At 52.4% G+C, this 16,088-nt stretch overlaps 1 protein-coding gene across 1 annotated transcript in view; it reads left to right on the top strand.

Moving 5' to 3' along the window:
- Positions 1-15,686, top strand: part of Myo1h (myosin IH) — a 44,313-nt gene extending 28,627 nt beyond the window's left edge. Inside the window, exons 16-31 of the mRNA XM_036172337.1 lie at positions 210-290; positions 1,411-1,516; positions 2,514-2,631; positions 4,378-4,491; positions 6,054-6,130; positions 7,288-7,356; positions 8,860-8,944; positions 9,795-9,954; positions 11,160-11,243; positions 12,172-12,265; positions 12,370-12,425; positions 13,094-13,229; positions 13,463-13,533; positions 13,665-13,762; positions 14,755-14,854; positions 15,616-15,686. Coding sequence (XP_036028230.1) covers positions 210-290; positions 1,411-1,516; positions 2,514-2,631; positions 4,378-4,491; positions 6,054-6,130; positions 7,288-7,356; positions 8,860-8,944; positions 9,795-9,954; positions 11,160-11,243; positions 12,172-12,265; positions 12,370-12,425; positions 13,094-13,229; positions 13,463-13,533; positions 13,665-13,762; positions 14,755-14,854; positions 15,616-15,639 — 1,473 coding nt within the window. The 3' untranslated portion in view covers positions 15,640-15,686. The remainder of the gene's footprint in view (positions 1-209; positions 291-1,410; positions 1,517-2,513; positions 2,632-4,377; positions 4,492-6,053; positions 6,131-7,287; positions 7,357-8,859; positions 8,945-9,794; positions 9,955-11,159; positions 11,244-12,171; positions 12,266-12,369; positions 12,426-13,093; positions 13,230-13,462; positions 13,534-13,664; positions 13,763-14,754; positions 14,855-15,615) is intronic.
- Positions 15,687-16,088: the final 402 nt, after the last annotated feature.

Genomic DNA, 16,088 nt, shown 5'->3' with positions numbered 1-16,088 from the left:
TCTGCAGCATCTGCTCCTAGTGTGCTCTTTGGCGATGTCGAGCGTGGAACCCAGGGTCTGGCGCACAGAGGCGCGAGCTGGCTCCCAGCTCCAGTCTCTTTCCCCATTTGTCCTTCCCACTCCGTTATAGTGAGGGATGTCGCCCCGCTGTCTCCTGGCCTCTAGTGATTCCCAGAGCAGCGAGCTCAATGCCGGCCCTCTTCACACAGGTGCTGTGCGGGTCCAAGAACAGCATCCTGAGGGAGTGTTTCCTGGTGACGGAGCTTGAAAACCGGAGGCGGCCTCCCACGGTGAGCCCAGAGAGAGATGCTGGTGTGAATTTGGGAAGGGAACAAAAGTCACAGGGGACAGTGACCATTCCATGCCTGCCCCTCTGAAGCCACCCTCTCTCCCCTTTCTGTTGACAGATAACTACAAAATGTGTGTGTAAGCTTTGTATCAGTTCATCCCATTGCAGACATGTACTGAGCACCTGCTGTGCAGGCAACTGTGCCGGCTGGGGGTTCCCGGCACTCAAGGGGCTTACGGTCTGGGAGGGAGAGAATGAGAAAATATCAACAGATAAAGAAGGGACTAGGGAACCTGGGGGAGGAGACAGGGGACTGGACCCAGTGGTGGCTGGCTCCAAGAGGTGTCCACATACTCAAGTCAGCTTTCTGGCACTGTGACAATATCTTTGAGGAAAACAGCTTAAAAGTTGGTTTGGTTCCTGTCTTCAGAGACTGCACTCCCATGGCCTCTTGTTGTGGGTGGCATGGCACACCACAGCAGAGAAGGTGTGAGGAGCACACAGAAAGCATTGTGGGAAATGTATCCTTCAAAAGGCAACTTCAGTAACTTATTTCCTCTGATGAGGCCCCGCCTCTTAAAGAACCCATGCTGCTAAAGACCCCATCACCTCCAGTACCCCTGGGCTCTGAATCCATCAGGGATTCCTCTGTCAGTGAGGTCAGAGACCTCCAATCACTGTCAAAGCTGCTGCACAGGACCCATGGCTTCAGGACATGGGCCTTTGAGGGACATTTCAGACCCCAGTCATAATACTGTGACTATGCTCCTGGGTGAGGAGGCTGGGTGGATTGCTTGCCTGAGCAGGGAACCTAGCTTCTCAGGCACAGCACTCTTCCAGAGCAATATCCCCAGCCTTTCTCTCCACATTTCTGTGTTTCATCCCCTCTCTCTCTCAGTTAGAAAAATCTTCATGTCCCTTAGAAGCCAGTGGCTCTTGTCCTGCAAGTCCCCCAGCAATGGGAACTGACCTTCCCAGAACAGGGCATCCACAGCCTCCAGTCAGTGGGCAAAACTAATAGGCCGAGTTCAGGCCTGGGGGCTGGAGCCTCATGCTGGTGCTCTGTCTTCAGAGTTCAGCCAGAAGCAGGGTGTGTACTCGGGTGTGTTCTCACCGCACAGGTGGGGACTCAGTTTAAGAACAGCCTGAGTAGCCTCCTGGAACTTCTCATCTCCAAGGAGCCTTCATACATCCGCTGCATCAAGCCCAACGAGAGGAAGGAGCCCAGTGAGTGCCGCTCCTGAGCCCACAGCTCGGGATGGGGGAGCAAGGCGGTGGGGGCGGGGCATGGGTAAAGAGCCTCAGCCACCACAGCCTGAACATGAACTCTTGTCCTGCTCAAGCCACAGAAGGAGGCTGGGATGTGGCTCAGTGGGTGAAGCGCTTGCCTTGCAAGTGTGAGGATCTGAGTTCAAATCCCCAGCACCCACATAAAGCCAGACACAGTGATCCTATGGAGAGATGGGATGGGAGGCTGAGCCGGAATCCATGGAAGCTAGTGGGCTAGCCTGGTATCCCAGTGCATACAGCAAATGTGATCCTATCTGAAACAAGACAGGAAGTAAGGACTAACATTTGAGGTTGTCCTCTCACCTACAAGCATCTTTTCTGAGCTGGACATGATAGCACACCTTTAATCCCAGCACACAGGAAGCAGAGGCAGGCGGGGCGCGGGGTCAGGGGAAGAAAAAGAAAAAAAAATAAGAAAAGACAAAGAACAGTAGATGATAAACATATTGAGAAGGGCGTCCCTGATGGTCCAGAGGAAGCGAGTGCTGCTCCAAGCCTCGCCATGCCAGGCAGGTGTCCAAGGTGACAGGAAGCAAAGTGGCAGATGGCCTCAGAGTTCTCTGCAGCAGCGAACCACTGTCCACAACGGGCTGTGACTGGCGGGCATTTTCTAAGCTCTCCATGCAGAGCCCTGGCAGCTGGTGCGCTCGTGAATGGAACATGTGTAAAGGTGACAGGGCCTGGAGTGTGTTCTCCCTAGAGAGGTGAGGACAGCCACCTTCAGACAGTTGTTGCCACGTGAGATTCTGGGCTGTGTTTGCAAACCTCAGGGTTGTTTCATCAGGAGAAACTAGAATTCCCTACCGACTCCCTCCACCTAAGAAACACAGCTGAGGCCTGATAACAGGTTTCTGCAGCTAGACCCAGCCTGGAGCCTTGGTTTCGTGGAGCCGAGGGAGCTTTTCGGTCACTCTTCTCTTCTATTTCTCCAAAGGCAAGTTCGACGACTTCCTCATCAGCCATCAGATCAAGTACTTGGGGCTAATGGAGCACCTGCGCGTGCGGAGGGCGGGCTTCGCCTACAGGCGCAAGTATGAGCATTTCCTGCAAAGGTGAGGTTCGCTTTGAGCCCCAGCCCCTTAAGGGCTGGTCTCCCGTAGACAGTGTGGCCAATCAGATGGCATTCCCTAGGGAGCTGAGATCAGATCTGAAGTGAGAGTGCTGTGAAATGAAAAGACACTAACATTTGTTCTCCTATAAAAGCAGGACCTAGTTTCTCATCTTCTATTGAGGTCTCTGAACCCTAACTCAACTTCCTGGGGGAGAGTCTGGGCACACAGACCCTGCTGGGCACACAGGGTGCTCTATCTATCCAGACCTCTAAGTGTTAGTGCCCCTGTCCTGGGCTGTGAAGGGCAGTGGGTACAATGATGAAGGTGCCATGGAAGAAGCAGCTTTGAAACCCCTGGACAGGTCAGAATGCTCCCGAGCCTCACAGCTGTGACCCTTACCCACAGCAGGAGTTAAAGTGTCGGGTGTTTCTTAGTGCCACACCCACCGTGGCTTTGGTGACTAGCAGCACATGACCGCTCTACAATGATGGCAATGCACTCTTGGGGTGAGAATCCCAAAGCGCCCGTTTTTTGTTAAGTCAAAATGCCTGCACTGTTGGCCGTTCCAGAACATTCAGCCCATGCGTTATGAGGTTTCTTTTGAGTTGAAGCATCGTGGGCCAACCAGAGCATTTCCCGCCGCCCTTTCCCTGTGGTTCCCAGCTGTGCCTCCATTGCCAGCTGTCTGCCTGTCATCAATACTCACCTAACCTGTTTTTCTTAATCTGGCACCAAGGGAAGGAGTTGGGAGGAGACAGCCAGACTCACTACATCCTCAACACAGGCCTGACATTTCTGCCACATCCTTTCTGATGTTTCCCCCACACTTACGGGGAGGGCAGGCTGAGGAGATGGCTTAGGGGAGAAAGTGCTTGCCGCACAAGTGTGAGGACCAGAGTTCTGATCCCCAGCACGCTAAGAGAAGAATCCACATAAATGTTAGGCAGGTTTAACAGCCCACTTGCAACCCCAGCACTCAGGAGTCAGAGATGGGATTCCCACGGCATGCTGGCTATCCAACTCAGCAGACTGAGTTCAGTGAGAGCCCCTGCCTCAGTGAACAGTGAAGAGAAACACAAAGACACCCAGCATCTGTCCTACACACACACACACACACACACACACACACACACACACACACACACACACACAGTGCATACATACCCATGCCCTCTTGTGCCCACACACTTGTAAACATACACTTGTGTACACACTCACGCACATGAACTCACATGAGTTCCAGTGTGAGCACATCTGTTGCCTGTCCAGCCACCCACTGGTAAACAGCGAGGCTGCCCCACTTTGGGCTGTTATGAACAATGCTGTACAAGGCTGTGTGGACATGGGTGCAGCTCTTGGCTATATCCATAGGAGTGGGACTGAGTCACCCGGCTGAGGGCCCAGTGATGGCTCTGCTGGGAGAAACATGTGCTCATTTCTTTCACATCTTTTTTGGTTTTCCAAGACAGGGTTTCTCTGTAGCTTTGGAGCCTGTCCTGGACTAGCTCTGTAGACCAGGCTGGCCTCGAACTCACAGAGATCCACCTGCCTCTGCCTCCCAAGTGCTGGGATTACAGATGTGCGTCACCACTGCCCGGCTTCTTTCATATCTTATACACACTGCAGAGACAATTGCACTGTGAGTGGCCGATACACTACGAGGGGTCCAGGAGACCTCTGGGGGTGTTGTGGAGACAGTGGAGGGTGTCCTGATGGCTTCTCTATGTCCTCCTCCATTCCCGGCAGGTACAAGTCTTTGTGCCCAGACACCTGGCCACACTGGCATGGACCCCCAGGAGAGGGCGTCGAGCGCCTGATCAAGTATATTGGGTACCAACCTCAGGACTACAAGTTAGGAAAGTAAGTGGCCAGAACCCCCAAACTGTCTCACCCCTGTGCACAACAGATGTCATGTGCACGGAACAGGCGTGTCCAGCCTTTGACATGGAGGTACAGTGCTGTCGTCTACCAAGTTTTCACCGAGAACTGCTCAATTGAAATGGGAAAAAAATTCTTAAAAATTCTCATTCACAGGAGTCCATGGCTGCACACAGTCCAAGAGTCGGACATGCCTGGTATTGTCTCATATTTTTTTTGGAGACTGTTTGCAAGCCAGTTCTGCTACCCACTACATTTAAATGTAGCTGAGTGGTTCCAGTGAGAATCAGTGGTCGAAAGGAAGTCAGGTGTTGTAGGCCGGGCTCCACGGCTGGGCGGAGCCTCTGCTCCTGAAATGAAGAGGGGGCAGGGTAGGGCCCTGCCTGCATTGGCCCAGCTTCTCTCACTGCTCCCAGAGAGCTAACTTCATCTTGCTTCATTCTTAGCATCCCAGAATGGCATCCTCGAACGCCGGGTACCACTGGAGGGATCCAGTGTCCGGAGCAGAGATCTTCCCCATGTGTTGAACATTTTCGGGCACTCGTTCAGATTAACCAGGATGGCTTGCTTCTGTACTGTTAGTCATTCTGACCAGAGCTAGTGTGGCCGCAAAGAACTGTGTTCAAGCCTCAAGAGTTCTTAAACCGCAGCGCCTGCCTGCTTCAGGAACCTCTGCCCCTGAATCTACCAGTGGGCTAGCTGCCAGCTCCGGCCCAGCTGGTATCGGTCTCTCAGCTTCATTAATCCATCCGCATCCCTGAGAGGGCCACACACATCTCTGCCCATTCTATCACCCTGGAATTGGTATCACAGGGCATGGTGTGCTGCACCCCCACACCCAGGTAGCTGCTCTGGGAGGTCTCCAGCACAAGGCACTGTGTAGTTGATGCCCCTTAACATCCCTCTTGCAGGCCCAGAAGCATAACTGTAAGCAACTTCAGGTAGCATGGTGGATTCACTATCTGGGCTACATAAAAAGTCACCAGAGCAGACCAGGCGGCGGTGGCGCACGCCTTTAACCCCAGCACTCAGGAGGCAGAGGCAGGCGGGTCTCTGTGAGTTCAAGGCCAGCCTGATCTACCGAGTGAGATCCAGGACAGGCACCAAAACTACACCGAGAAACCCTGTCTCAAAAAAACAAAACCTAAACAAACAAATAAGTCGCCAGAGCAGAAATGCATTCTCTCAGGGCTCAGGGTCCACTATCAGGGCATGGGCAGGCCATCTGGAGGGCCTTCACCACGTCTGGAAGTTCCAGCAGGCTCCTGGCCTTGCTTAGCCGACAGTACCACACTTGCCTGCTCGGTTCCCGTGTCCTTTTCTAGCTTATGAAGGACACTGACCTGCATTTAGGACCTCCTCTAATCTACTGTCTCCCCTCTACCCCTACTTTAATCACATCCAAGGAACGGCCACTCCCCACAAAGGCCACCTTCTAGAGTTCTGATTGGATATGCACTGGGGAGGGGGGAGGGGCACTCCCCACCCATCCATGGGGGCAACTGACCAATCAATAACTACATGTTTCTTTTTGCTTTTGCTAGAACCAAAATATTCATTCGCTTCCCCAGAACCCTGTTTGCTACCGAAGATGCCTTTGAATTTAGTAAACATCAACTAGGTATGATTTTCTTTTTGTCCCACTTTCAAGAGAAACGAACAAGCTTAACCAGGGAGAGGGGGAAGAGAAACCTCAAACTTGGGTGTCTGCTGTGTTCAAAGATCTCACTTAAGAACCAAGGATAAGGCGTGGAGTTATGGGTTTATGATGTGGTGCCTCTGGACTGATGGGCTCCAAGGGCAGGTGTAGACATGTTACATGTCCTGGGTGTCTCATTCTATGATTGCACCCTTAAGGCACACCAAAGTGTAAGGTCACGGGAGACCCACCCCCCTCAGTCCAGGCTTCACAACTTTGTTTATGTATCTGACGGCAACAGGCATGCCTTCCAAGCCCACAGCCAGGGTGTTTTTGTGGATGGCAGATGGCAGGATTTGGATGGGAGACAGGGTACTTCTCTCACTGGAAATCTAAGGTGGTCTGAGCACTGTGCACACCAAGCAGCTGGGCTCCTTGCTCTGTGCCATGTGCACCAAGTCCAACAGTCGTATTCCAAGACCAAGCCTGTGGGTAGGCTCTGCTGCTCCCACTTCACGTTCAGTGGTACTGAGACACATAGATACTGAATATCACATGGCCGGTCTGCAGCAGGGCCGGGCTTGAACCTGGGCCAGTCTGGTTTCAAGGTTTGACAGTTACACATGCTACCACTGAGCCACTCATGGCCACTCACCTGGCTGAGATGCAGGCACTGGTTTAGCCAGCCTCCAGGGGTTTGGATCAGCTACTTCCTAGAGGCTGTGCTGTACTGTACTGGTGTTCAAGGCTCTCTGTGAACCTGGCCTCTGGTGAGACCTTTCACTATGTGGAGGGGGTGATGAGGGCTACAACTGAGGCGTGTCCTGGGTTCACACTGCTCAGTGTGGTGTCCTCTTGAGGCCACTAGACATCTGTATCTGAGCCTGCATGCTTCCTTTTGAGATGTGCCGATGTCCCATCTTGTGGATGAACTGGGCACTGTTACCCTGTGCTTCTTCCTCACCACGTGGAAGGAAAGAGAACCACACAGGGAGCCAGGCCCATTGGGACCAGCTGCTCCTGTCTTTCCCACACTGCAGGCTCTGGGGGCCACTCTGGGGGTCGGTCCTTCCTGCTTCTGGAAATCATGATCACAAACCCAGAAGCTGATTCACCAAAACTTTTATTTTATTTTTAAGTTTCGAGAATCCAAGCCACATACAAAGGCTGCCTCCGAAGGAGGGAATATGTGAGGAAGAGACAAGCAGGTGAGGACTGGGCAGAAAAACGGGGGATGAGCCCTCCCCTCACACCCTCCCCTGTCCACCCCATCCTCATACCCTCCCCCTCTGCCCACCCTCCCCTGTCCACCCCATCCTCATACCCTCCCCCTCTGCCCACCCTCCCCTGTCCACCCCACTCTATGAAGCTGTGTAACTGTGCCTGTCTAAAACACCTGAGGATCTAATAAAGAGCTGAATGGCCAATAGCTAGGCAGGAGAAAGGATGGGCAGGGCTGACAGGCAGAGAGGATACATAGAAGGAGAGATCTGGGAGGAGATGGAAAGTCTAGCAGCCAGAGGAGGAGGACTCCAGAGGCCAGCCACCCAGCTATACAGCAAGCCACAGAGTAAGATTAAGATTTACAGAAGTAAGAGCATGGGAAAAGGCAGATGGGATAAGTTAAGGAAAGGTGGCTAGAAACTAAGCCAAGCTAAAGCTGGGCATTCGTAAGTAAGAATAAGCCTCCATGAGTGATTTATTTGGTAGCTGGGTGGCAGACCCCCCCCCACACACACACACAAAAGAGCAAAAACCTCCAATAATAATTTTACATGTAAATAATGTGTCAGATACTTGTGCTCACGTGTGCTTGTGGAAGCTAGGAGTATTTCCGATCTGTGGGTCATACAGTCTCCACGGTTACTCAGCTCTGCTGCTGACTTGAAATTGCTTTAGGCAGTATGTAAATGAGCAGATTTAACTGTATATCACAGTAAAACTTTTTTTGTTTTGTTTTGTTTTTTGGGAACAGGGTTTCTCTGTAGCTTTGGAGCCTGTCCTGGACAAGCTTTGTAGACCAGGCTGGCCTCGAACTCACAGAGATCCACCTACCTCTGCCTCCTAAGTGCTGGGATGACAGGCATGCGCCACCACTGCCTGGCTCACAGTAAAACTTTATGTGAATGGGCAGCTGGTCTTTAGATCACGGTCTGCCAGCTCTGGGCCCTGTGTGCTGGAATGTTACCTCCAATAGATACTCTGCTGACCTGGGGAAGAAAGGCATTTTGAAAGTCCGGAGAAACACACACACACACACACACACACACACACACACACAGAGAGAGAGAGAGAGAGAGAGAGAGAGAGAGAGAGAGAGAGAGAGAGAGATTAAAATACAGAGACAAGCTAGGCCCCAATTTTTCATGTCCCTGTTTATGAATCCATTTCTGAATGTGACAATTGAAAGTCAGCACTGGGTTTGAGAAACTAAACACGGGGCTAAGACTAATCTGTAGTCCCCAGCAGGGACCTCAGGGCCGTCCCTCCTGGACCTTTCTGCTTCCACAAAGGTTCTCTTAGCCTCTGCTGTCACCCTGCTCTGAGCAGCAGGCATGAAATGCCAGGGTGCTCCCTACTTGGCACCTCTGGGACCAGCAGAGCCTTCAGGTGGGCAGACATGTGCTGAGTGGAGGGATCCTTCTGGAAAAGCCTTCTGTATTTCTGCACGATTGTCGCACCTTCTAATGCCAGTAGTGGACTCTTTTTAGCCACCAAGTTAGAAGCCCACTGGCGCGGAGCCCTGGCTCGCAGGGAGATCAAGAGGAGGAGGTGGGCTGTGCAGATCATCCGGAGGTAAGGTCTCAGCGTGATGGGGACCAGCACGCTGCAGCGGTCACGGGCTTGGTGGGGTTTCTGTGGGTTTTGTTTTTAGAGACAGGGTTTCTCTGTGTAGCCCTGGCTTTCCTGGAACTCACTGTGTAGACCAAGCTGGCCTTGAACTCAGAGATCCTCCTGCCTCTGCCTCCCAGTACTGGGATTAAAGGGCTGTGCTACCATTGCCTGTCTTTCTGTGACTGTTTTTAAGGGTAGGGGTGTGTGTGTGTGTGTGTGTGTGTGTGTGTGTGTGTAAATGGTGTGAGTGCATGCCAGGAGAGAGCCCTGGCTCTCTGGAGCTGGAGTGAGAGGTGTCTGAGCCGCCTGCTGTGGGTGCTGGGATCCGAACGTCAGCCCTGTGACTGAGCACCAAGTGCACTTAGCCATCTCTCCAGCTGTGGTTTTGGTTTGTACAGAAAGACCTGCCCTCAAAGCATGCTGGGAATCCCAGCTGTCACAGCTCAGCTGAGTGTTGTGATATCCCTCAGTCAGATGACTTCCAGAGCCCGGCAGGCAAAGTGAGCAAGCTGGGATGGGACAAGGTGCTGTGGGCACTGCAGCCAGTCAGGAGGCCATCTGTCACTGTTCTGCCCAGTGGAGATGAGCCCCGCCAGGGTGGCCAGCCTTCCTCTTCAGGGAGAACTGAAGTCTGGCTTTTATGTCATGCCGCATTTTTTTAACAGGCAACTAACTTCAGTTAGTTAGAACAGAAGGCGGTGTGGGTAGACCAGAACATGCAGATGGGGCAGGTGTGGCAGGGTGGGGGTGCCATGTTACTGGTTCCTGGCCTGATGGCTGTGTGAGCCACCTTTTCCACTTCCCTCTTGAGGTTCGTCAAGGGCTTCATCAACCGTGACAAACCCCTTTGCCCTGACAATGAGGAGTTTGTAGTGCTTGTCAGGAAGAATTACATCTTGAATCTTCGCTACCATGTGCCAAAGAGTGTCCTGGACAAGAGCTGGCTGAGGCCTCCGGGCATCCTGGAAAATGTAAGTCTGAAGTGGGCTGGTGTTGCTGCAGATGATAGGGCTCTGAGATCAGACCTGCGGTGTGTCTCTGCGCTCTCCCTTTGGCTCGACAGGGCTGCTTTTCAAAGCTCTCAGAATAAATGGTATGCCTCAGAGTTCATCAGTGGGGTCATAAATCCAACACTTTTTTAGAAAGAGCTTTTTCAAATACATGGGGACTTACTATGTAGCCCAGGCTGGCTTTGAACTTGTAACCTTCCTGCCTCAGCCTCCCAGGCGCTGAGATGACATGTGACAGCATACTCTGAATGGCCTTACAGCCATGCTGTAGCAGTCTTGAAGCTAAGTGAGTGCCATGGGCTCCACAAAGAATGCTCTAGAACAGCGGTTCTCAACCTCCCTAATGCTGTGACCCTTTAATACAGTTCATGTTTCGGTGATGCCCAACCATAAAATCATGTGTGTTGCTACTTCATAACTGTAATTTTGCTATTATGAGTCATAATGTAAATATGCAGGATATCTGACATGCAATCCCTGTGGGGGAGGGAATGTCGAACGATCATTTCACAAAGGGGTCATGCTGTGGATGACTGACTGATAAATAAAATGCTGATTAGCCAGTAGCCAGACAGGAAGTATAGGCCGGACAGAGAGAGAGGTTTGGGAAGTGGAAGGCTGAGGCAGAGAGATGCTGCCAGCCTCCATGAGAAGATGTTAAGATACCAGTAAGCCACGAGTCACGTGGCAACTTATAGATGAATAGAAATGGGTTAATTTAAGATATAAGAACAGCTAGCTAGAAGCCTGAGCCATTGGGCCATACAGTTTAAATAATGTAAGTGTCCGTGTGTTTATTTTGTAAGTGGACTGGGGGACTGCGGGGACTTGGTGGGACCCAGAGAGAAGCTCTCCAGCTTACAGGGTCATGACCCATAGGTGGAGAACTGCTGTTGTAGACTATAGTGGCGGCTGTTGTTAAGATTCCTGGCCTCTACCACAGCCTCCTCTCTAGTGGTTCTCCTCAAGTTGGCAAAATCTAGTTCGGTGGTGCTGACCTGCTGGGGGGAGAGGGGGACCAGTGGGGAACCACTAGCCTTGAGTGAAAGATATTGACGTCCCACTAAAATCAGACCACCATGTCCAGTCTTACAGCTGCCATGTGGGTCACCACAGCCCAAGGCAGGGAGGGAGGTGGGTGGGAAAGGAGTGTGTTCTCCCCACAGGCTTCAAATCTGCTCCGGAAGCTGTGCATGAGGAACCTTGTTCGGAAGTACTGCCGGGGAGTCTCAGCCGAGAGGAAAGCCATGGTAGGGCAGAAGGTGTGGCATCTGCATGGCGGTGGGGACCAGCCTTGCAAGTCAGATTATTGGTACTCAAGTCGACGTTAGGGCCACACTATTCCCAGGACTGACAGAGGAGTTGAGAAGTATCAGCGGCTACAATTAGCACCCCTTGTTACCATGGGAACAGAATCCAGATGGCTCCTGCATTTCACGAGGCAGGGTGGCCTGTGCTAGAGGTCTCTGACCCGTCCCCCTTTCTGTGAAGGGCTGCAGAGTCAATCTTTGAGGCCATAGGCCCTGTGGTTCCTCTGCTTTCTTGGTGTAGCAGGAGGCCGTCACAGACCTCTATGTGTAAATGCCACAGCTTTGTGCCGAAAAAGCTTTAGTTACAAATACATGCAGCAGGCCACAACTGCCTCTGGGCTGGACTTGCAGAGTTCTGGTCTAGAGAGAGCTGCTCTTAGGGTCTCTATTGCTGTGAAGAGACATCATGACCAAGGTAACTCTTAAAAAGGAAACATTTAATTGGGGTGGGCTTCCATTGTCAGAGGTTTAGTCCATTGTCACCATGCTGTGACATGGTGGCATGCAGGCAGACGTGCTGGAGCTGAGAGTCCTACATCTTGATAGGTAGGCAACAGGAAGTGGGCTGTCTCACTGGGTGTGGCTTGAGCATGTATGAGACCTCAAAACCCACCTCCACGGTGATGACACACTTACTCCAACAGGACCACACCTCCTAATAGTGCCTTTTGGGGGTCCATTTTCTTTCAAACCTCTATATCCCTGAAGCTCCAAACCCTCCACCCCGAGGAACCAGTGTGAGTAAGCGTACCCACCAAAGTATCAGCCCACGCTTCACCAGTGTAAGCGGTAGGGCATTTGTAACAAGACTCGTGTCTGAAAACAGCCCAGGGCTGCCTACTCTTTGCTCTGAACTATCTGTCACCAGATGCAGCAAAAGGTGGTCACAAGTGAAATATTCAAGGGGAAGAAGGCAGGCTACGCAGACAGCCTAACCCAACCCTTTGCCAGCAGCCGGCTGGGTAAGTGTGCTGTCGGACAAGTCGCGGGATGAGCATAGACCCAGCAGGGAGCAGATCTTCCCCACGGGCCCGTGACACTCCTCCTGTTCTGGTTCCTTCCCCAGACGAAAGCGACATAAATCCCAAAGTGCTTCAACTGCTGGGCAGTGAGAAAATCCAGGTACACCCACCTCGTGTGCCGCCTCTACCAAGCCCCTCCTTATGTCTGAGGCCAGGGCATGTTCTCCCTGTGAGTGTCTGGAGATGCTGCATAAACACAGGGGTGCAGCTGGGTTCGCTGGGGCCCCCACTGCCACTCTGGGCGTTAAGATTACCAGGTGGCGTTTGCCAACAGAGGTCTACTGCCATTCCGGCATCCTGTCAGCCCGCAAACCACCTTGGTTTGCTTTTCTATGAAACTGAGAGGTGTAGCCAGGACCTTTATCATGAGACACCATATAGGTGAGGGGGGTAGACTGATGGATGGACCAGAACTGACAGCTGTCTCTCAACACAGCCGTCAGGAGTTCCCAGGCGGTTCTAATAATCCTCTGTGGCTCTGTGGGGTGACTGAGGGGGGTGAGTGAGGCCTTTGCTCACCTGGTTGGTTCTGGAAAAACACAAGAGAAAAATGGAGATCCCCCTCTGACTGTGAAAACCCAGCCTCAGTTTCCTCGGAGGGCTGAGTCGTAAGGTAGAACTCAGAATTGAAATCTTCCAGAACTAGGGCAGCAAGGCAGAGGAGTCAGTCTGAGTGCCTGAGGCCGTACCACTGGGTTCCAGGAGAGGCTGTCCCCTGCCCTGGGGTGAGGTGGCCTTCCCCTCCTGGTGACACCAACCACCTTGCAGTATGGCGTCCCCATCATCAAGTATGACAGAAAAGGCTTCAAGGCACGTCAGCGGCAACTCCTCCTCACTCCGAGGGCAGCGTACGTGGTGGAACTTTCCAGAATCAAGCAGAAGATCGAGTACTCAGCCCTGAGAGGTGGGGAAGCAGTCTGAGCGTTATGAGCCTCTCATGTTCTGGGATGGGGTCACGGAGCTGTGGGGCTCAGTGAATGCACCTATCTGACCCCCCCCCAATGCTGGGGTTAGAGGTGCCTTTGCTAAGTCTCACTTTGTTTGGGTACCCAGCACCCACATAAAAGGTCCTCATGCTTAGTCATCTCCCCAGGCCCTGTCTTCTTTATTAATGCCAAACTCTGGATCTCTCCTAAGGGGTCTCCACTAGCAGCCTGAGCGATGGAATCCTGGTCCTTCACGTTTCACCCGGGGACAAACAGCAAAAGGTAGCTGCGGCTTCCAGCTCCTGCTGGTACGGCAGCGAGCTGCTGCGGCTGAAACTAAGTGGAACCCTGAGGGACCTCCATAGTCAAACCACTGGTCCTGAACCCGCTCTGTCTGCCGCCTGTCTCCACAGGGGGATGCCATTCTGCAGTGTGAGCACATATTTGAGGTGGCCACTAAACTGGCCATGTTGATTAAGAAGGAACATGCCATCCGGGTTGTTCAAGGAAGGTAGGGCTTACTCACCATTACAAAGCTGCCAGCATGAGTCCCACCTGCATAAAGATGCGGTGTGTGTGTGTGTGTGTGTGTGTGTGTGTGTGTCCCAATTTGGTCTAGGGCAAATAACATTCCTTTCTCCACCCTGATCTTGGGCTCAGGGTACACACAGAAGTTAGTATCACTGACCTCAGGAAGTCATTGTCGTCTTCAGTTTTCAGAGAGGGTGCTGATGTTTCCCGGGGGACCCGTGCTCACTCTCCCAGTGTGCCCAGAGGGTGCAGGTCCACCTCCGCTGTGGTGGGATGCCTGTCTAGAAGCCCAGATATGGCCCTACAGGTGCCGATGAACTGAATGGCCAGCAGAAAGGCTGGTGTTTGGGGTGTGTGTGTGTGTGTGTGTGTGTGTGTGTGTGTGTGTGTAAGAACCGGCACAGAGATAGAGAACTATCAATTCTCTCAGAGCACTGGAGCAGCCCCTTAGGTGTTCAATTCCAAGCAAGGCCAGCTGAGGTCGGGTTACCCAGCATGCTGGCGGTAGAGGCCCAAGGCTGGCGGTGAGACCGTGTGGAGGACTCCTGTTCTCGGCCCGAGTGCCCACAGCAACCTGCTGCTATGCTCGCAAAGGCCCTTCGAGCCAGCTGCTCCCAGACAGGGGACTGTTCTCTGTCCCAGCCTTTACAACCTAAGGGGTGAATTGGCAGGGAGGGTGGGGAGGGAATGTGTACTCTTAAAAGTGCATCTGCTGATGGACCTGGAGGAAACCCTGGGCAGCTGTGACCATCAGCAGGAGCCACGCAGGCCATTCTGCATCAGACGGCCCTTTAGAGAGCCGAACTGCTGAGCTCAGAGACTACAGAAGCAGGCAGGTGGCCAGCTGTGAGAATGAGGTAACAAACGGGGAATAAAGCAGGAGTTCAAGCCTTGGCTAGGACAGCTTGCCAAGGGAGCTTCTTTCTTGGACTAAAGAGCATGACAGCCATTTGTAACTTGATGTATTTTAAGTTTACAGTTTTACATCAGTCCTGGGAAAGAAGGCACAATAGTTTTTGAGACTGGAGTGGAAGACCAGGTCTATAAGGATAAAAACGGGCAGTTAACAGTGGTGAGTGGCTGCATGGGAGGGAGGAAGTACTGGATGATCTGTTTATATATGTAACGAAGTGAGTTCATTTCCCCTCTTGTATGCTGGAAGGAAGGACCAGAGGGCACTTGAAATACAATAGTGAGTGAGAAGGATGGCCAGGTCTCACTTGTCATCAGTTGTCACAAGTATTGAAGTCCAGATGGTCACTGGCTCACCAAAGGCTCTTCCATGTGCTCAGGTACCACCCTGAGCTGTAGAAGATCCTAGGTAGGAGGAGCCTCACAGGTTAGTGAAAACTGGAGGCTAGTTCTCACACACTGGTCACAAGGCCCTCACCCTCCTCTCTGGGTTGTAGCAATCTGAGGATATTTGGGGTGGTATGTTGCAAGGAAGCGACATACTGAAAGCAGGTGGGGCTGGGATCTATGAAATGCATTTTCTGTATACATTTACGCTGATATATAAAACTGGTTTGCAGGTATAAATAGTTCACACGTGCCTTTCACAACATAGTGGCCCCTCTCCACCCCGGTCAGGGACAAGTGAAGGGCCACTCTGAATATAAAGTAGGCAATCTTTTAGTGATGTGAGGTATTGCCGGGACCCTGCGGCCACAGTCATTTTCCTCTGTGCCTGCCCAAGGCTAAAGATGGGGCACTGACAGGTCTCTGTGTACTCCTTTCTAACCTGGCTGGTCCCTTAAGAGGTAGAGAGGGCTCCCAGTGGTAGCTCCCCTCCTCCAGGGCTGAGGCTCTAAAGCCAGGTGTCCTTCTCCTCAGGTGTCAGCTGGGAAGAAGACCTGACAGAGGATGACCTTTGCCCCTTAAGTTCACTGTTTCTGTTCCAACTGAGCAAGCACGGATTTGATCCAGTTAGCCATGCCTTCAAGGACAGTGCCAGCAGCTCCTGGAGAACGGATTCCATCAGCAGAACCTGTGCTCTATGGCAAAGCCAGACCTCAGCTGCTTGGGTGCCCGGTGGTAATGCATCCAAATGTTTCCTGGGAGCCAACTTTGAGTCACCCACCTGTCCCCACTCAGACACACCAAGAAATCATTACAGGGTGGGCGGCAGATCTGTACCTCTGTGACGCTGTTGGGACATGGGAGTAAAGGGGATTCCATCAAGAGGCACAACTGGAATTCTGCTGTGAATGACACTTCCAAGGTGCCAGGGACTGGGCCAGCTTCGCACAGGTGCTTTAGAACCTACAGGGTGTTTACACCCCCTGAACAGACTGGACTTGCTCTTT

Source organism: Onychomys torridus, chromosome 22, assembly GCF_903995425.1.
Source record: "Onychomys torridus chromosome 22, mOncTor1.1, whole genome shotgun sequence".
Taxonomy (NCBI): Eukaryota; Metazoa; Chordata; class Mammalia; order Rodentia; family Cricetidae; genus Onychomys; species Onychomys torridus.
This window is presented reverse-complemented; position numbering and strand designations above follow the sequence as displayed.